This window comes from Triturus cristatus, chromosome 8, assembly GCF_964204655.1.
Source record: "Triturus cristatus chromosome 8, aTriCri1.1, whole genome shotgun sequence".
Taxonomy (NCBI): domain Eukaryota; kingdom Metazoa; phylum Chordata; class Amphibia; order Caudata; family Salamandridae; genus Triturus; species Triturus cristatus.
The window spans coordinates 84,064,871-84,086,071 of NC_140591.1; the positions used below are offsets into that span (position 1 = coordinate 84,064,871).

General features: G+C 47.0%; 1 protein-coding gene across 1 annotated transcript in view; it reads right to left on the reverse strand.

Moving 5' to 3' along the window:
• The window catches only part of TIGIT (T cell immunoreceptor with Ig and ITIM domains), a 160,203-nt gene that overhangs the window by 130,981 nt on the left and 8,021 nt on the right, over positions 1-21,201 (reverse strand). Inside the window, exon 2 of the mRNA XM_085624031.1 lies at positions 13,510-13,830. Coding sequence (XP_085480157.1) covers positions 13,510-13,830 — 321 coding nt within the window. The remainder of the gene's footprint in view (positions 1-13,509; positions 13,831-21,201) is intronic.

Genomic DNA, 21,201 nt, shown 5'->3' on the forward strand with positions numbered 1-21,201 from the left:
ACGATCGGGGTCATCGAGCCCTCGGACAGTCCCTGGGCCAGCCCGGTTGTATTGGTCCCCAAAGCCGCTGCCCCCGGCACCACACCTGAACTGAGATTCTGCGTCGACTACCGGGGCTTGAACGCTGTCACTCGAACCGACGCTCATCCTATCCCCCGAGCTAACAGCGGGCTACTGGCAGATCGGTCTCACACCCCGGGCTCAAGAACGGTCCGCCTTCTCTACCCCCGATGGCCACTACCACTTCAAGGTCATGCCCTTCGGCATGAAGAACGCCCCCGCTACATTTCAACGTCTTGTGAACCAGGTCTTGGCGGGGCTCGAAGAGTTCAGCGCTGCCTACCTGGACGATATCGCTGTATACAGCCGCCACTGGTCCGACCACCTCCTCCACCTCCAGGAGGTCCTACAGGCCCTCCAGCGGGCCGGCCTCACGATTAAGGCCGGCAAATGCCAAATTGGTCAAGGGTCCGTGACCTACCTGGGGCACCAGGTGGGAAGCGGGCTGGTGGCCCCACTGCAACTTAAAATTGCTGCCATCCAGTCCTGGCAGCCCCCCGTCACCCAGACCGAAGTCCGAGCCTTCTTGGGGCTCACCGGCTACTACCGGCGGTTCGTGAGGGACTACGGCAGCATTGTGGGGCCCCTCACGGGTCTCACGTCCAAGAACCAACCGAAGCGGATTAACTGGACCCCCGATTGTCAAGCGGCCTTCGAAAAGCTGAAGGCCGCCCTGTGCACCGCCCCTGTGCTCCAGGCCCCCGATTACAGTCGGGAATTCGTGGTACAGACAGACGCCTCCGACCACGGCATCGGAGCGGTTCTTTCCCAAGTGAACCCCGAGGGTCATGACCAGCCGGTGGCCTTCATCAGCCTACGTCTCCTGGCCCGAGAACAGCGCTGGAGCACAATCGAGAGGGAGGCCTTCGCAGTGGTGTGGGCCCTCAAAAAGCTCCGGCCCTATCTCTTCGGTACCCACTTCCGGGTACAAACCGACCATAGACCCCTGCAGTGGCTGATGCAGATGCGGGGGGAGAACCCAAAACTATTGCGCTGGTCCATCTCCCTGCAGGGAATGGACTTCACCGTGGAGCACCGACCGGGCCAAGACCACGCCAACGCAGATGGCCTGTCACGCTTCTTCCGCCTCGACGAGGAGAGTCCCCAAGAAGATGGGTGACTCTCCCCGCCTTCAGCTGGGGGGGACGCATGTTGGACAGGCCACACGAAGGGCTTGCTCCCTCCCCGCATGACAGGGCCCAAGCCCCGGCCCGCCAGGCGTGACCCACGAGAATCACCCGCACCCCGTCTCCCGACGGAACTCCTGCCCTCGGACCTCCATGTATCACGGGCCCAAGCCACCACCGGCTCCCTCGGCCGGGTCAAGCCGCCATCTTGGGTCCTGCGCCACGAGGCCGCGTGGCCTCCACCCGACCCTAACCCTGGGCCTGGCCGGCTCCGACATCCCGGCACCACCATCCACCCAGGAGGTGAGCGGACCACTTGGCAGGTCAATGGGAGAACGAAGCGCCAAGGACTCTCCCCCGCCAGGTGCCGATCGCCTCCAGTTCCCCCAGGCACCGGCTCCACCCCCCGCTGGGTGTCTGGACACCTTCATCCCGGACCCTCCGACCTCCAAGTGCGAGGGTCCGGACATCAAAGGGCGCCTGCCCTATAACTGGAGCAGCTCCGGAGCAGGAAGGCAGTTGTATCCTGGAGTCGAGAGACACCGAGAGAACTCAGCCTTGACGGACTACTGGCGCTGCCGTAGCCCTATCTTGTGAACTATCGCCCTGCCTGCTGGCGCTGCCGCGGCCTTCTGCAACATCCATCCTCATCGGGACCTGCTGGCGCTGCCGCGGCCCATTGTAACGACCATCTTCACCGGGACCTGCTGGCGCTGCCGCGGACCGTACATCGACCATCTTCACTGGGACCTGCTGGCGCTGCCGCGGACCGTGTATCGACCATCTTCACTGGGACCTGCTGGCGCTGCCGCGGACCGTGTATCGACCATCTTCACCGGGACCTGCTGGCGCTGCCGCGGCCCGTACCAACTAGACCACCAAGCTCGAGGATTGTGAGCTACCCACCATACCATCTCAACTATCAGACTGGTAACCAGACTGTCCCGCTACCCCCTTTTCCCATCTTGAGAGACTTGAATCGAGGGGACCCCTGAGTCCAGACCTCCTTGTACCTTTTCATCGTACCTTAAGAAGTGCTTATAAAGAACGCTAACTCATCTCCTTGTGTGGTATCTGTCTGTGGGGGGGAAGTTATTTGTCTGTACGATCGCTGGAGACGGCTCTCCCCGGAGACCTCTCCCCTTGTCCTCGGCCGACCCTCCCGGTCCGTCTAACAACACTCATCCCACATGTGTTTTAAGTATGCAGACATGAAGTTGGGTACCTCGGTCTGATACTACCTTCTTAGGAAATCCTACCCTGGTAAAGACAACAATGAGGTCCTTGGCTACCAAAGGGGCTGTAGTAGTCCTAAGGGAATGTCTTCTAGATACCTAGAAGCATGATCCACTACTACTAGTATGAATGTTTCCTGAGGCTGTGGGAGGTTCAAGTGGACCTACTATACCCACTCAGAGGGTACCCAAAACACTGGTAGTGGGATTTAGGGGGCCTTTGAGTGTTCTTCTGTCTTGCCACTGGCTTGATATGTGATACAGGAGCTTACAAACTCCTTCACTCTGTGGGATATCTGGGGCCAATAGAAGTGGGTGACCAATCTTTCCAAAGTTTTGGTCTGGCCCAGATGTCCAGCTATGGGTATGTCATGGGCTAGAGTGAGTAGAAACTCCCTACACAACTGAAACACTACCACTCTCCTAGTGGTACCCTGGTTGGGGTCTCTGGCCTCAGTGTACAGGAGTCCTTCCTCCCAATAGACCTTGTGGGAGCCACTGACATCTCCCTGCTCCTATGCAGCAGCTTGCTGCCTCAGTCTTTCAAGAGAGGGCAGACCTGCTGCCCAAGGCATAGCTGTTCCCTAGAGGGCCCCCCTGGTCCCAGGAGCTCTACCTTGTAAGGTTCAAGCTCCATGGGCTCAGTTCCATCTTGTTTTTACACACACTATCTCGGGGATTTGCAGCATGGCTGCATGTGCCTTTCTTCCTACTGCCCATGCTGAGTTTCCATATCATTTCCAAGCAGACAGGCAGCTGTGAGTCATGGAGAGATACCTACCTGTTTCAGGCCAACAACCCCCCTCCACCCCTCCCCCCAAGTCTAATATAACCATAGCCATGGCATGGTTAGTGATGACACTGTCAACATTGGTAACTGGATAGGTTTTTACAGTTAGGTATTGCTCTGGGGAAACCAGTGTATGCCTCACCATGGTAACAATGCCACCTGTATCCCCCAGGGCTTCTATCTTAGTCCCATTCACTAAGTGGTACTGCTAGTATTTCTTTAAATTAGGCTAAAGTGGCTAACCCTCCCTCACCTTCAGAGACTAAAACAGCCTTAGAGTGGACACTGATTTGCTCTGTGCACGCTATTGATCCCATCTGGAGATTTGCCATACCAGTAGAAACTGGTGGGGGACTAGGGACTGGTTTATTGGGACAGGCAAGATCTCCAGTTCGGTGTTCCTTCTTGTTACGGTGGAAACACCAGGACTTCGCAGGATCAGCATTTTTCCCCTTGTACCCAGCGGTGGGCTGAGAATAGTTATTGGGCCCACCCCCCTGGCCAGGACTTTGGGGGCCTTTAGAAGACTCTTGGATTTTATCTTTGGATTTCTCACTCTCTTTCCCCTGGAAGGCTTTGTGACCCCTTTGTTTTGGTCACGCCCGATGGTTGTCTTTGTTATCATTGTCTTGACCCAGTGGCCTGCCTTCTTTCCCAATTCTTCGGGAGAAATTTGACCTAGGTCTACCAGATACTGATGCAAATTTTCATTTATGTAGTTACTTAAAATTAGTTCCTTCATAAACAAATGATAAACTCCCTCATAATTCTGCACTTTACTTCCAGTCAACCAGCCTCCTAGTGTCTTTACTGAGTAGTCTACAAATGACTGTGTTTAGGATTTCTGAGCCCCCTGAATTTAATTCTGTACTTCTCTGTAGTGAGCCCAAATCCCTCAATCAGAGTATCCTCCATGAGTTAATAGGACTCTGCTTCTGCCCCACTTAGGGTCAGAAGCCTGTCTCTGCACTCATCAGAGAACAGTTCCCAAAAGGGTTGCCCCTCAGTGTGTCTTCCACACCTTGCTGGCTTCACAAAACCTCTCAAAGGCTGTGAACCACTTGGTGATATCATCACGATCCTCAAATTTAGGGACAATCCCTTTGGGATTTTAGAATCATAGCATCCTTCCTTTTCTTGACTTTTTAAATTGCTGCCACCTAGGCCTAGGCCCATCACTGCTATCTCGTTCTCTAGCGGTAGGAGCCTAGTTTCTAGGTCTAGCCTTTTGGTCATCCTTTCTAAAAGGAGATTCTCCGCAGTGAAGTTGTCCTCAATGTCTGGTATGGAGTTTTTCCTACCTTTGTAGGAGCCAGACCCTGTACCTCTTGGGTGTAAAGGATCGGGTACAAAGTTCCTTTCCTCCCTAAGTAGTTGAGGTGGTTGGTCTAAGACATCATCGTCCTCACTACTTTCCCCATTCTCCTGAAGGCCATACAACTTCTTCTAAGGGGTGGTCCCTTGCATACCCTGCCAGGAACTCCTGGAGTTTTATTCTTGTAGGGTTGGACCCAGTTCCTATTTGCTTAGCCTTACAGAGAATCCTTAACTCTCTAACCTGTAAGTTGAAATAAGGAGCGGCTCCTCACCCATATTCCCTGTGTTGCTCATTATATTTCTAAGGTGGGGTTCTTTTTGGAAGACCTACTCTTACAGTTCTAGATACTTCCCCCAAACTTCAGTGACTTTTACTTTTTCAGAAAAAAACCGATAGGGATTTAACACAAGGCCCCAACAAGACTTTTAGAAGTTTGAAAAAAATAGTGAAGTCAAAAAATGAGTTGAACTGAAGTCATTTTGTGGATTCTTGTCATGTGATCAAAGGTTGACTAAGTTAGTTCAATAAATGCAAGGCGTTACATCCCACCGATGATACACCAATGTAGGAAGCTGGGCCTGTATATACTATAACAAAGGAAGATACACAGCACACAGAGTGCCCAGAGGTATAACAGAGGATAAATTACGTCATTACTAACATCTTTCTTTGTGGTAGTGTGGGTGAGCAGTGAAGCTTATCCGCAGGGTGTGTTAAGCATTTATTGTATTCACTCACTCAAGACTGATGGTACACACTCAGAGACAGAATTCAGACCCATTGGGTAAGTATAAAAAAGGTATACTTGTATTTTATTTCTAGAACCAAGCAGGACTTGGTACAGATTGGTAAAATATACTTTCAACTGTAAACCTTTACACAGAAATGCAAATGGGAATGGATTTGCAAATATTACAGGTTGGTGTGATTTCAAAAAGCAGCTTAAATTAGTGGTGGGGAATTGCGGAGTTGCCGGAATCCGCTTTCTGGAGTTGGAGTCTTTGTTAAGCAAATCTGGTGCTCACGGGAGACAGTCTGTAAGGTGAGTGCAGGGCAGGTCCTCCTGGCTCTGGGGGGCTGCTAGCTCCTGGAAATGACAGGTTCTTCGCTGTAGGCAGGTCGGAGACTGGACAGGCTGGTAGGGCAGGGGCCAAAGCAGTAAGTGTCCTCTTCCTCCTGTGTCAGCACGGTTCTTCGGTCCTTCTTCTTTCTTACTTGAATCTGAGGAGCCAAGGTTCAGGGTCACCCCCTAAATACTAAATTTAGGGGCATTAAGAGGGGTGTCTAGGTCAGGACCAATGGCACCCTTCCATAGGGGTACACACCCCCTAGTATGCCACCCTTCAGTGGGTCGGGGGCATGAACCTCTTCCTGATTGACTGAGTCCCCTCATCTTGAAGATGGAGGGGACTGAGATGTGTGCTTCATCTTGCCTCTTTCAGCTTAGAGATGGGGTTGGCAAAGATGGGCACACCTGTCTTCCTAGCTTTGTTTTCCAGCTGATTCTCCCAACCAGATCGGGAGGCAGAACCGGTGGGAGCCAGTTGCTGGGGGCAGCCAAACGTTGGGACAGCTCACAAAGGCGGCAGGCCTTAAAAGCTTGCCTTTCGTGGATCCATCCCATTCTGGGGGAGGAGCAATGATACCTCTGCCCAGGATGGCCTTGGTTTATAGACCCAAAGAGTGGAGGCTCTCTACCCAGGGGTCCAGAAACCTCTCTGGTGGTGGCAAATGGCGGGCAGCCATTCAGGAACCACACCAAGGGAGGTCAATTTTCAGGGGGCATCTCTAAGATGCCCTCTAAATGCATTTTACATTAAATCCCACACATGCATCAATGTGGGTTCAACGTGCTGAGAGGTTTGCTACAAAACGTCCCACGTTTTAGTAAAGCCATTATGGAGCTGTGGAGTTTGTATTAACCAACTCCCAGACCATATTCTCTTTATGACTTTACTACACTTGCAGTATCTTAGAATGGGCTTAAACACTGTAGGGATACAGGGCTCCTACCACTGTACCGTCACCTGCGGCTAGTGCTTCCAGCTAGAGGTGTATCTTACCTAGGCCTCAGGCATTGGGTTGTAGGCATGGCACACAGGGATGTGTGCAATGTTGACTCTTCACTTTTCTCTGCACCAAAACACGCAGCCTGCAATGGCAGTGTGTGGGTGTTAAGGTACAGGGCTTCTAAGGGTGGCACAATAGGTGCTGCAGCCGTTAGAAGCCTTCCCTGGTCACAGTGGTCCATGGTACATTTTACAAGGTGCTTACCTGTGACCAGAGATGTGCCAATTGTGGGTATAAAGGTACAGTTTTGGGAAAGAACACAGTCCCTGGAGCCTGACTGGCAGGGACCCATGGCACATCAAGTCAGGTTGTGTTGGACTTGGCCCTTTTTGCAGGGTCATCCCTAAACTTTTTGCCTTCCTCCTAAATTTTTTCTGGCCTGTTGTTGGCTGTTTTATGACTCTGGGCACTTTACCACTGCTGATCAGTGCCCAAGTGCATATGCTCTCCCTGTTGTAAATTGATGTATGGATTAATATTTCGATGATTGTCTGGTTTGGTTTACCTGTCAGACCCTAGTACAGTGCACCAGGGGTGCCTAGGGCCTGTAAACCAAATGCTGCTGGTGGGCTTGCAGCACTGGTTGTGCCACCCATAGAAGCAACCTGTAAAAGTGTGTCTCAGGTCTGCCATTGCAGAGCCTGTGTACTGCCATGCTGACTGGGCATGTGCACCCACTTGCCAGTCCCTAAACCTTCCCTTTTCTTCATACCAGACACCCCTACTGTAGGCCCAAGGGCAGGATGCATTGTAAGTATAAGGTAGGACATGCCATGGTGTGTGTGGCATGCTCTAATCGTGATTTACAGCCATTTTCGTTTTTCACTGTAGCAAGGCTACCTGTTCCCCATAGGCCACAATGGGCGGTTTGGTTATTACATCCTATAATACTAACTGACTCAGGGAACATAGTAGAAATTCGAGTTTAGAATGCCTGAACTCAGAATGATAAAATACATCTTTCAGTGAAGTTGGTTTTAACATTCTGTGTTTGAAAATACCACTTTTAGAAAGTAGGTATTTTCTTGTCTAACCATCCAAACCTGCCTCTGCTAGGCTGTGTATTCCTTGTCTGGAGTTTGAGTGACAGGGGCTGGGGAATTCCAGGGAACATCTCGCATCACCGGAGAAGAGGATCAACGTCGCAGCAGACGCCGCTGCATCACCGGGAAGAGTGTCGCAGGGCCTGTCGTGGCTCGCATCGTTGTGGAAGCAACTCGCATCGCCAGGGGAGAGGATCGACGTAGCATCAGACGCCGCCGCATCACTGGGAAGCGTTTCGCAGGGCCTGTCGCGGGTCGCATCGTGAGGAAACATCTCGCATCGCCGGAGAAGAGGATCGACGTCGCATCAGGCACTGCCGCATCACTGGGAAGTGTGTCACATCAAGAAGGAAGCGCCATCTTTGTTTCTTTTCACCGGAACTTCAACGCATCTCCGTCCTTGCAACACTTTTGTTGTCTTGCGTTACGCATGTTCAGGTACATTGAACTCTGAGTGTCGCATTTACCATCTTAAGAGAACTAAGCTAAATTCTACCCTTTTAAAGTAACAGTATTGTGGATTTGTGTCGTTTGTGGTCTTGTGATAAGTCTATATAAAGAATACTTATTTTTTATTTAAAACTTGTGTGGTGTCTATCTGTAGTGTTGTCACTTGATTACTGTATGTGTTCACAAATGCTTTATACACTGCCTCTGAGATAAGTCTGTCTGCTCGTGCCAAGCTACCAAGGGGGTGAGCAGGGGTTATTTTAGGAGTGTACCCCCTTACCCTGGCTAAACGCAAGGGTCCCTATTTGTCACAGGTACCTACCTATGCCAACTAGAGACCCCGAAATCTAACAGGTTGCATCAGAGGTCAGACAAAAAGTGGGGGGTAATCATGTCAAAAGGGGCACTTTCCTACACTTGGAAATGACATCTTTGCCATATCTGAATCTTAAAACCTCCATGTTGTCCAGCGGTGGAGCCCCAGCATATCAAGCCCTGCTCAATGGGAGCATTATAGGAAAGACAATGTTAAACCTATATAGATCCGTATTTGTGCCACATCTGAACAGCTACAGATGAACCACTGTGTTTGGTGCACAACATAGTCTTTGTTCTTACCTTGCATGATACCTTCACTCTTCCTGACAAGGGAGAAACAGTTTATTAGGTCCTATAAAAGCACTTTATCATGTTTCACACATCCAGGGAATGAAGCTAGCTATGAAGCTTCAAGTTCACATGTGGACTCACTGCGAATCCTATCTTTCTCCAAGTGCCTCCAGGGGTGTTGAGAACTCACCAACCTCGATACAGAATGCTTGAGAAGACCAGAAGGAGAAACACAGAAGTGTTTGCAGTAGCAAGATGGCCATGGTTAATGGTAGACTGGATTGGTAAACTGAATGCGAAAGGAGGCGAATAATGGTGTGTGCTGAGTAAGAATGGTAAGTGTTGCAGTATTATAAACAGGAAGTAGAGAATGGTATTGTGGTAGCAAATATGTAGTCAGCTTACTGCAGTCCCTGAGGGAGGGCGCCAAGCTTAGACTAGACGTCAGCCAGGATACCAGTGCTGATCCCAGGGCTCCAAGGAGCAGGTAATCTTGCACAGATGCAACAATACGAAGTCAGACCAATGAATACGAAGAAACAGCAGAGATAAGACAAGAAGTACAGGTGGTAAGGGAAGGACCAACAGGGAACAGATAAGGGAAAACAGAACAAAGGTGTGAGGACACGAAGCTCAGTGGAAAGACAATGCAACCACAAAACGATGTCAGACAGAGAGCCATGTTTGGAGTGGTGGTAAGTAGGATCTGCCACTGCTGATCCAGCAGTGACCTTCACACTAGGAAGTCCCACCCCTGGTGGTTAGCGCTCTAGCTGTTCTTACATGCAACTTTCCTGTCCTTCACAATCTCTAACCCCACTACTGTCTATATCCTTTGACTCTGAAACGTCTTCGAGGACCCTTGATACAATTCCTCTTCATGCACAAAATCTTATGAGAGGTACTGCATAAACCCCTGCTTCTTTCTGTCATGGAGTACTTATACTAATTTCCAGGAGCACTTTAAGGCTGCATGCGAGTGATTCCTTCATAGACCCGCAGTGGTACTTCCAGCTTTGGGCAGGCCTCTGTGGTGGAGCTGTGCTCAGTCCTACATGGATCTCGGTATCTCCTAGCCTCAGTGGGACTGTGAACAGCTTGCCAGTCTGCCCACTGATACTGGAGAGCTTCATTCTTGTTTCTTCTTAATACTTTGAAACCGGTGCCCTGACAGACTTTGCATTGGCCTGGCTTCTCGGACAATGCTCTAACTGTTTACATCTCAATAACTTGTCATTTCTCGAATCACATGTCCCCCCAACTCTCAAGCAGAATAGTTAGCAATCCCACTCATTTAGAAACTCATCCAGACACCCTCTAATACAGCTATTTTTGAAGCAATAACCATCTTAACAGTCCTTGTTGTTTAACATCTGCAACATTTGTGTTTAATTCTTTGCCGTTCCCTTTACAAGGTGGATCCAGAGATCTATCAAAAACATGAAGTTCTGAATGACGCTTTAGGGTTTTCTTGATGAAGGGGCAGTGTCACTCCTAGTAACTCTGTTGGTGGCAAACTATGGCATATTTTAGAGCACCTAAACAGAGTATTGTAGGCACTATCAAATGGTCCATAGATTTCAACAAGTCACATTGGTCTGTTTTCTTTCTGTGACCTGGGTCTACGCAGACTATTCTCTGACCTTTCTTAGGGTCTCCCATGGCATCATAACTGGTATAGTTGCTTGGGGACATGCAGACATGGGTGAAAGATAACCACCTCCAGCTCAGCCAGTCCAAGACTGAGCTGACAGCTTTAAGCATCAAGAGAGGTCTATATTTACCTTCTCCTAAAGTTCCTAACCTCTTTCGAATAAAACGTGCAGCTTTAAATATAGTTAACAAAAGTGGGTTTTATTTGATACTGCGGTGTCTCAGGCTTCAGATAAATGTTGTACTGGAAATGTGCTACCGCCAGATCAATGAACTTAAATCTACCTTTCTGCTCCTGTCGCTCAAGAACTGAGCAGTGGTGTGGGTGCCTCAGTTAATGTGCAGCAGGACTACTGCAGTGCTCTTTACATTGAGAAATGTACACAGCAAAACGGTTCACATAGAAATAGGAGCACACAGGGTAACAACACTTTTCTCGATTCAGGCCTCAAAGTTACTCCTAACCTATATGAAGCAGCAGACGTCATATCTGTTCAGTTAGGGATCATGTTAAGACAGGCACTAATAAACTACGTTGGGGTTGGAGAGAACTCTATACATGCTATCAATCAATCGGTGGATGTACTTGAAGCACCACTGTCTGGAGTTTCACTTCCTCAGCAGATGAAAACTCTACTTGAGACTCTGGCTTCAGGGAGGACCTGTCTTGAGTCCCATGAGCAGCAGGTATCAGGAACTGACACCATTGATGCAGAATAGAGGACCTGCTGCCTATCCCACACTGGTCATTAGAGTTAGGTGGCTTGATAAAGTTCAGTGACTAAATATCGAGGGACAGAATATAGAATGCCTATCTACAAACAGGTAAGTACTAAAATATCGAGTACAAAATATAGAATGTTAAAATATAATTAACTAAAATATCGAATTTTGTATCAATGACTTTACACCCTATTCCCTTATAACCCACAACCCACTCCAAATAATAAATTAATACAATTAACATAATTATCAATTAATCAATTAATAAAAATTAATTACCAATTAAAAAATTAATTACCAATTAATAATTAATTAGAAGTACATTAATGATCAATACAAATAAATTAAAATTAATATTTACTTAATTACAATTAAATTACGTCCCATCCTATTCCCCTATAAACCCACAACCCGCTACAGAACTAAAACGCAAAATTAAATTAAAATTAATTAATAATTCATAAAAATTAATATTTATTTCACTATAATTGAATTACTTCCCACCCTATTCCCCTATAAACCCACAACCCACTACGGAATTAAATTACGCAAAAATTTAATAACTTAACATTCATTACTTTAAAAAAATTAAACATCACAAAAATGATATATAATTTTAACACATATACTAGCATACATAACACACACAAAAAATTCTATATTATGGAAACGATATTTTAAATTCGATATTATGGAAATCGATATTTTAAACCCCAATTTCGATATTCTATCCAACTATATTTTGGTAATTCGATATTCTGGCCTCTCTATACTTTGAATTCGATATTCTGGCCAGTCAATATTTCAAATTCGATATTTTGAGTGTTTACTGTTTGATAAATGTATGCACCCTATAGAGAAAACATCTTTGTGGTGTATGGTTGCTGATTGAATACATGATGTAAGCACACCAGGGGATTGGCCGGATCACTGCCAGATGCAATCACCCTAGGACATTGGCTGGACGGCTGCCAGTCGACCCTGGAGAAGAGAGCATACATATGACCTTGAGTGGTCCCTGTCTTCCTCTGCCAGCTGACCAGAGAGGAAGAAACTGTAGCTGTTGTTTTATATATGGTGAGGCCTAAGAGTTCCATCTTGAGCAGCTTACCTGCTGCACCACTGATAAATAAATGGTGTTCCCTGGGAAGAAAGGTGTCTCTGGTGGTGTATGACATCTTACCCTGTGCTTTGTTGTCATCAGGCCCAAAGACTGCCGGATTACCCATTTGCTAGTGCGTCCTTGCATACTATGACCTAATTGGTCGCCCGCCAATGCAGTAACAAAGATCAATATAGGACCGTTCTAGTTAGGTCCCAGAAGTGGCGGCTCACATTAAGACATATTCACATCATTGCCCATGGGAAACAGTCTTTACAACAAGGCTATTACCTCGTTGTGCCTTTACCACGCATTTTTTAGCACCATATTTTTACCACTTGCATGGCTTTACAACGCATGACTTTAACATGCATTTAAGGTAAGTTGGGGTTTTGGGGGTCTCTCTCCACAAATACATTGTTTATATGTATAAAAACAATGCGTGGTAATTGCATGCGTTGTAAAAGCATGTTCGTGGTAAAAACTTGTGTGGTAAAAAATGCGAGGTAAAGGCATACAATATCTTTTCTTGCTTTGTACCGTCGTACAACCTTGGCCACACACCAGGTGGTGTGGAATCTCTCTGCTCACCTTTTCAAGCAGCCCTTCCATTCATCATTTGCCCACTCTGTTCATCAGTTCCATACCCATACAAACCCAGTTATGTTGCACATCTAAACCTTCTCACTTCAGGTGATCCCCAGCTGCCAGACAGAATACCTAGACCTGGATCATCATTTTGGGGAGAACTCCTCATTACACAAAAGGACCTGAACATGCACACACCACCGAAACCCACCTCTTGAGTACAGGAGTCCCAGTAAAATAGAGGGCGCAGCATTTTTTAAACCTGTATTTTTTCAGATATTACATTGTTTGGTTGTTGTAGTCACAGGGAAGTGTATTGTGGAAATGGTGCTGGCTATAAACAGGTCTCCCCTGCCAAGGATCACCCAAAGCTGTACCTTTGAAGGGCCACCTGCTTTCATTTTAGTAATGTGGTCCTGATCCATATTTTCTGGAGGTCCTTAATTATGCTTCTCCCCTTTCCAAGCACCCCAGAAAGTCGTTCCCATACATACTGGTCCTGCAGAACATGCAGAAGGAAGGAGGCTGTTGGATAGCAAGTGCCTGGTCCATTTGCAAGAAGTAAACACACTGGTGATTGATTCCTAGTCACTTGTGTCTGACCCCAACATTACAAGACTATCTTTGCCCTTCAATTTGTAGGCGCAAACCCTGGCTAGAAATGAGGTCTTTTTAAAGTATGATTTAATGAGCTGTGGCACATCTACACAGGGTTAAATAATTAGAAGGTGTATGACTTACCTGTGACCTGTAGGAAGAGTTTGCCATCATAGCGCCCATCCGGGAAGGTGTAGAAAAGGCAGCAGTAGTTGCCTGCATCCTTGAAGTCGGCCTGCCGGATCTCTATTCCATGCCCTTCTGCCACGGTTACCTTTCCTTTGAACGGGTGTTTGACGTTTGCTTCTTGACCTGAATACACAGCTATGGTTGGTTTGTCACACTTGTTCCAGATCACGAGGGTCACCGAGGCGTTGGTGGCAGAGAGCTCACACTTCAGTGTAACACTGGAGCCGTGAGCTGTGGAAATCCTCCCAGGGGTTAGAATTCTGCCTGCCAGGACTCCTGGAGGAAACAAATGCAGACAGCCCCAAAGTTATATGGACTCATGTGTCAATTAGGAGGTGTTAAAGATGCAGAAAAAAACCCTCGTAGGTCAATCTGTAGGTCATGAAAAAGGAAACAGAGAACCCTGAAAAGGACAACTACACAACTGTCAAAAACAACAACGTAGGAGTTTGGACTTCAGTGTTTAGTAGTACGATGTAAGGGACCTAGACAGATTTAATTCAGGACAATGCCAATGCTATATAAGGTCCTAACCTTGTAAGACACAGTTTTATTGGCAGTGACAGTTACATGTCACATCCATCGTCATCCAACAGGGGCTCCGCAGCTGAGCGTTGCCGGTCTTTCCTGAGTTATTCAAGACATTGCAGAGTTGCAGAAGCGACTCTATAGTTATGGTTCAGCCACAGTTTCTTTAGAAAGTGCATGTCTGGGTTTGGGATAGCTTTGGAGGCGGCTGGTGCATCTGCTCGGAATTGCGCATGCCCCTGGTGAAAGTGGCTCAGGAGCAGCAGGCCACGGCTCGAGCAGTGCGATACAAGAGGAGGGGAGGTAAAGGGGACGGTCAAAAATAGTTTCATTTTCCATTCGAGCTCACAGAGCAAGGTTTGCTCTCCGCTGTTACAAAGACGCTGCACGGGTGTAAACCAAAGTTGGCTTGAAAGAAGAACGTCACTCAATGCATGCTCTTTTGATTGGGTTAAATCTGTTTAGGAGTTTTTAATATTAACATTTGGAAATTGTGTTGGTCGGGTATTGGAGAGTTAACATTCAGAGCTATATTGGCCATTTACATTCTGAAAACCTACGTTTTTTGTCAATCACGTTTACATTTTTTAACAATGTGAATGGCTGATCAATGGCTTTAATATATTTTTCACCCATCTTAAAGTGAATGCATTTGCACTAAGACAGAGACAAAGGGAGGCATGTTGACTGGTGGGGGGGGGGGGGGGGTAAGATACATTCACAGAAGCATGAAAAAGGGTGGATGCACAGGTGAGTGACTGCAGGACCTGGTCACAGGGTGGATGCACAGGTAAGTGACTACAGGACCTGGTCACAGGGTGGATGCACGCACATGTAAGTGACTGCAGAAGCTAGTCACAGGATGGATTCACAGGTGAGTGACTGCAGGACCTGGTCACAGGGTGGATGCACAGGTGAGTGACTGCAGGACCTGGTCAATGGGTGGATGCACAGGTAAGTGACTGCAGTACCTGGTCACAGGGTGGATACACAGTTGAGTGACTGCATGACCTGGTCACAGGGAGGATGCACCGGTGAGTGACTACAGGACCTGGTCACAGGGTTGATGCACATGTGAGTCACTGCACGACCTAGTCACTGGGTGGATGCACAGGTGAGTGACTGCAGGACCTGCTCACAGGGTGGATGCACAGGTGAGTGACTACAGGACCTGGTCACAGGGTGGATGCACAGGTGAGTGACTGCAGGACCTGGTCACAGGATGGATTCACAGGTGAGTGACTGCAGGACCTGGTCACAGGGTGGATGCACAGGTGAGTGACTGCAGGACCTGGTCAATGGGTGGATGCACAGGTAAGTGACTGCAGTACCTGGTCACAGGGTGGATGCACAGTTGAGTGACTGCATGACCTGGTCACAGGGAGGATGCACAGGTGAGTGACTACAGGACCTGGTCACAGGGTTGATGCACATGTGAGTGACTGCACGACCTAGTCAATGGGTGGATGCACAGGTGAGTGACTGCAGGACCTGGTCACAGGGTAGATGCACAGGTGAGTGACTGCAGGACCTAGTCACAGGGTGGATGCACAGGTGAGCGACTGCAGGACCTGGTCACAGGGTGGATGCTCGGGTGAGTGAGTGAGTGTCTGCAGGTCCTAGTCACATACCAGGCCCTAAGGCAGACCCCGGTGTGCATGACCAAAGGCACTGTAAAGTGTTGAATGCATACATTCCGGGTGAATAGAGTGCATCATAAAACAACACAAAGTTACAGAACAAAAGTTAAAGGTTAACTGTGGTTCAGCAAACTAAAAAAAAAAAACAGTAGTTATGGCATCTAGTGCACATTGTAGACCTTAACAGGCATCTCCTTATCCTCCCGCTCCATGCTCTGTACACCTCTTTACTAATGGCACATAAAAACAAGGGTGGCTACCAAAAGCAAAACATGGCAGGGATGTGTATGATGAATGTTGTGCACTGCATACCATAACTAATCGATTTCAGGGACTTTTATTTGTTTCCATTTAATAAAAACTAACTTTTAGTTGTGATACTTTTTCAGTGTACATCCATATATGTTTTTTTCTCTCTTTTCCCTTTCTCTTTGTTTACCATAAATTCCTTCCTATTTCCTACCTCACTAGGATGCGTTCCCTCAGCCACCATCTTCCTATATCAGTTTTCAAGGGTAACTTGTAAAGGTTTTCTCCAACATTTCCCAGATGTTCCTAAGTTTCTGTGGGCATCTTGTGGCCTCATAATTAAACATCTAGCCATACGTTTCACTCTATAGGTGCGGTTGTGTTTTTTTAGGGTCGAGCTTAGTGCAGTGCGCATGCGCTGCTGTAGGAGAGGGCCTCTTGGAACCACTCCAGACTTCCAAGAGGCTTCTCCGTGTGGGTCGGACTCCTCCCACACATTCCATTGGCCTTTGCGTGTCGCTTTCAAAAATGAAAGCACGTAAATGGCCAAAGGCAGGGGTATGTCCCACCTTTTCTGTGAACGTTCACTCCCATGGCCAATGGGTCTCGGGAGCGAGCGGAGCGAGCAGCGGCACGTAGTGTCCAAGTTGCATTCCTTAAATTCCTTGCAGCACGCGCGCGCACCACGCGTGGGCTTGTTCTAATGTGTGATTCATCCACAGTAACTGGGTTGCGTGTGCAGGAAATAGGGCTTTTTTGTATGCCTGTTCCTTTTCTTTACCGAGGTGAGGTTTGTGTCCCTTTTCCAGGTCTGTAATTGAATTTCCGATCCCAAGCATTAATAATAAGGTCATACTTGCCCTTTGGTGGGCTGGGCTGAAGTCAATGACAGCAGCGTAACCCTTTGTCATTCAGAAGTGTCAAGGCTTCACATGCCTGTCCCAAGTAGGTGGGTGGGTCTCTTCAGCTGCCACATTGGTGCCTTAATGTCTGCAGCAGTAACCTGTGAGGTATTCGTGTTGTCACTCATTGAGACATCACATTACTTTCTGCTGAAACACAGCCTGTGTGGTTAGAGCGTCAATTGGCGCGAGCGGTGTATTATTTTACTTCACCACGCACTTTACGAATATCACCATAAGCGGAAGTAACAGGAGGCAATCTAGCCATCAACAAACCTCCTCTGCTAACAGCCACGAGTACTACACATTTAGGGAATGTAGATATCGCGTTCTTTTTATGCAACTTAATGGAGTCCACATTTTCCATGCTTTTATTTTCCGTAGTGTTGTTTGCTGTTGTTTCGACTAATGTTCCCACAGTCACTTACATTTGTTTTATTCTTGAAAGAATGCAGTTGTGCTTAAGACCACAACGTGCTTCTGTTCATGAGCTCGGATACCTCTTCCCAACCCTCCACAAGTAGAGTACCTGAGCGCACTGCCCCAGTCCTCTCCTACCCTCGCTGCATGACTAACCACTTCTAAGGTCCCAAAGGCAAGACCTATTGGCTATGCCAATGCTTGTTTCACTTTCCATTGCAATCCAGTGTCGCTTTTCGTGGCTCTCAATGCCAACCCAAAGCCTGTTTTAATACATGATGTTATCCTCTTCTGGTCCAGAATGCATTTTTAGGCTTGCTTGGTGTTCATTAAAATATTCCATTGACTACTTTGGCAGCACTTTTCTTCCTCGCTCTGTCCACTGGGTATGCATAGGCCTAGAGCTCCAAACCATATGCAACAAGCACTTACAAATGCAGGGGGGTTTGGCCTTTTACAGTCTGAAGCATTAGTGTATTTTGTAGGCTGTTCTCTGCTTTGTTCTTCCAGCTCCTCATTTTAGATTTGTTCAATCTGTTTCAAAGACTTTAGTGCACTTTCATTTAAAACAGTCTATGGCAAAGACAAATGGTCTTTGTCAAGTAATTGAGACGCTTATTCTTGTTTTATTCGATATCGCAGGCATGTGCACAAAAATGAAGAGAATAAACAAATTATGCTGCCACCTAAATGTAGTGGTCATAAGCTTGCAATAAACATTTAATATTTAAGTAAAAACAATAATAGCTCATGATTTTAATAGAGTATTAGGGGTGCTTGCTATCAGGCAGATCTACTTAGAATAGTTATAGCAGAAACCCTTTTTAGTTTTAAGGCACATCACAAGAAATATTTTCTCCAGGGAATCCTCCTTAATAATGACAAGCACTGAAGTGTCCCGCCCTCGTGCGGAATCCTGGAGCACTTATAGAAGACATAAATACATACACTAGATTGTCCAATAGAAAATCTCATTTTAAAAACTAAAATAAACTATTTTGCAGGTCAATGGAAAAATAAATAGCAAAACGTTGATTTTTTAAAAAAAATGTAAAAGCCTATTGTATTTTTAAAAAAATCACTAACATAGGAAGATATTTCATACCTCTGTTTTTTTTTTTTTTTTTAAATGAAAAGGAAGGAAAAGCTGGCCAATGTCGACGGAAAATTGGTGCTGCACATTTGAGGGATGCCACTTGTCACAATGATGCCCTCCGAGTGACAACCAGCGCAGCTTTTTTAAACAGGATCCTGGAGCACTGAGTGTGTCCTTTTTCCTTTTTTTTTGCTTGAGAACGTTTCCAAACTTTTCATTTGTGATTTTACTCAACGTCTTTTGAAACCAGGAGTGTTTTTCCAGACAAGATTTTTTTTTTTGTTTACAATATCCCATCGCTTTATGTGAAATGTCCTTCCTGTGATATGAAATTGTCTCAGTCAGATCCTCATAATCTGTGTGGCGTCTGCTTGCGGTCTCTGTAGTTTTAAAGCTGCCATTTAAACATGGCAAAATAAACCTTCCTTTTTTATGCTTATGATCCAAGACTAAAGTAGGCCCTAAAGGCTCCTGGGGCAGGATGCATGGTGTTTGAAAAGTAGAACATTGTATTACATGTAGTTAAGCTTCGCATTTCTTGGCAGACAGAACCACCAAAGTCGTTTTTCACTGCAGCAAAGCTAGCTCTCCCATAGACTAATGCTGGGTTACCTTATTACATTTAATAGGTGATAACTTCAGTTTAGGATCAGCTAGAGAAATTCTTATTCCACTCTTTTGAATTGAAATTTGAAATCCTCTTTAATGTTGAAGTCTGATTTCAAATTACTATTTTGAAAAATGCTACATTTCGAAAGTTGCCATTTTTCTGTCTATACCAAGTGTGCCTTTATGCCAGGGTACAGGGGCACATGACTTTTAATGGCTGTCCTGTGGTGTGATGTGTATTTCTTCCACACAGGGGACAAAAAGGGCCTTAGTTGTGGGGAAGGTTGTTTTTCTCTTAAGCAGGATGGCCCGGGGAGGTTGTACTCAGCCCTTCCTGACCTTTAAAGGTTAGCCTGAGGGCTGTACCTAGCCCCTTCCTGACTTCAGAAGATACCTGCCCCGTCACTGGCAGTTGCATCCCACACATGGGCGTGCCTGCTCTTTGCTTTCCTAGAAGGAATGGAGCCAAACCCATGGGAAAAGGAAGAGTGGACTAAAACCAGTTTAGGGTTTGACAAGAAGGGTGTCTCCCACACACAGGCTGGTATCAGGTATAATAGTGGCAACCCCAGTCTCTCATCAGAACAGTCCTGGATCTGTAAAAATTCAGAAGAAGGACTGCGCTGCTGTCATAAGGAAGGAAGGCTGGACCTGCTTGCCTTGAACCCAGGCCCCAGAAGTGACTCCAATGGTCAAGTGGCAGACCCCTGTTTGAGCGACAGGGACTCAATAAGCTTCCAGAGACCTTTCCTGCTGTACAGCTTACTAGGCCCAACTGAACCTGACTTGGTCCCCTCTGCTGGCCTCTGTCAGAATTAGTCCTGACCCTCCAAGTGCTGCCCTCAAGGGTAAACATCGTTTACAATCAAGTCGATACTACGCATGCCATTACAACGCGGTCATTACAACAACCGCGTTGTTATATCCATATCATTACAACGCAAGTCGTTACGATGACTTCCTGTAGGGAGCAGAAGTTGTTGGATTTTAAATCCAACACCTTACCTACTGGTGCACAGACTGGAGTTAGAATAGTAAATTATACTATTCCAAACTCCAGCACCCACCCCTACAGCAAGTCGTTGTAATTGCGGCGTTGTAATGGCATGTGTTGTAACTATGTCCTATTCGCCCTCAAGGACCTAGGGCCGGATGTACGACACTTACATTTTGCAATTCGCAAATTGTGTTGCTTTGCGACTCGCAATTTGGGACTCACAAAATGCAATTTACAACAGTGTCCCAGATTCCTAATGGGGTCGCAAAATTGCCTGCCTCATTAATATTCATGAGGCAGGTGCTATCTGCGACCCCATTAGGAATGGACAGCACTCACGGGGATGGTGGCCTGCTGGTGTCAGCAAACCACCATGTCATTGACTGCTTTTTTAATAAAGCAGTTTTTTTTTTCTTTTAAATGCAGCCTGTTTTGCATAAAGGAAAATGGGATGCACTTTTTTAAAAAAAATGAAACGTTTCAGTTTCACTTCTTAAGGACAGGCAGCGGTCCCTGGGACCACTGCCTACTCTTAAAAAATATTTCTGCACACACTCACAAAGGGAAAGGGGTCGCCTGGGGACCCATTCCCGTTTGCGAGTTGTTTACCACCTACTTGAAGTAAACTGCGAGTGTTTTGCGGCCGCAAATACGGTCGCAAAACAATGGTACATTCCATTGTGACTTGCTATTAGGAAGTGACTCCACTTCCTAACAGTGAGATTTGCAAATGCTATTTTGCTAGTCACCGACTCGGACCCTTTTCTCCGGTTGCAAACGGGCCAATTTCCAGTTTGCGACCACAAAAAAAACGGTTGTACATCTGTCCCCTAGACCCTTAGCTGGAGTCACAGTGTACTTCTCCCTGCCTAACTAAGGGTTCCGTCTGATCCAATGAGAAGCAACGAAGGGCCCTGCAAAGCTGTGCAACCTCGAACTGGAGGCCTTACCGGAACCAAAGCTGAGCAACACAAAGCCACGCATGGTCACGCCACCCAGATACCATCTGGAAGCGTCACCGGGCCCAGTGCATCTATCCAAAGGCTTTGTCTGATTCGACACTGAGTGACCTGAAGCCCCGAAAAGCCTTGCTGTGCAGCTGAAAGCTTCACTGGATCTAACCCCCGGCAACACAGAGTTCCGAAAAGCAACACTGCACAGACCCTAAAGGATACAAGTTACAGCTCCTGGAGAGCCAAATTCTGT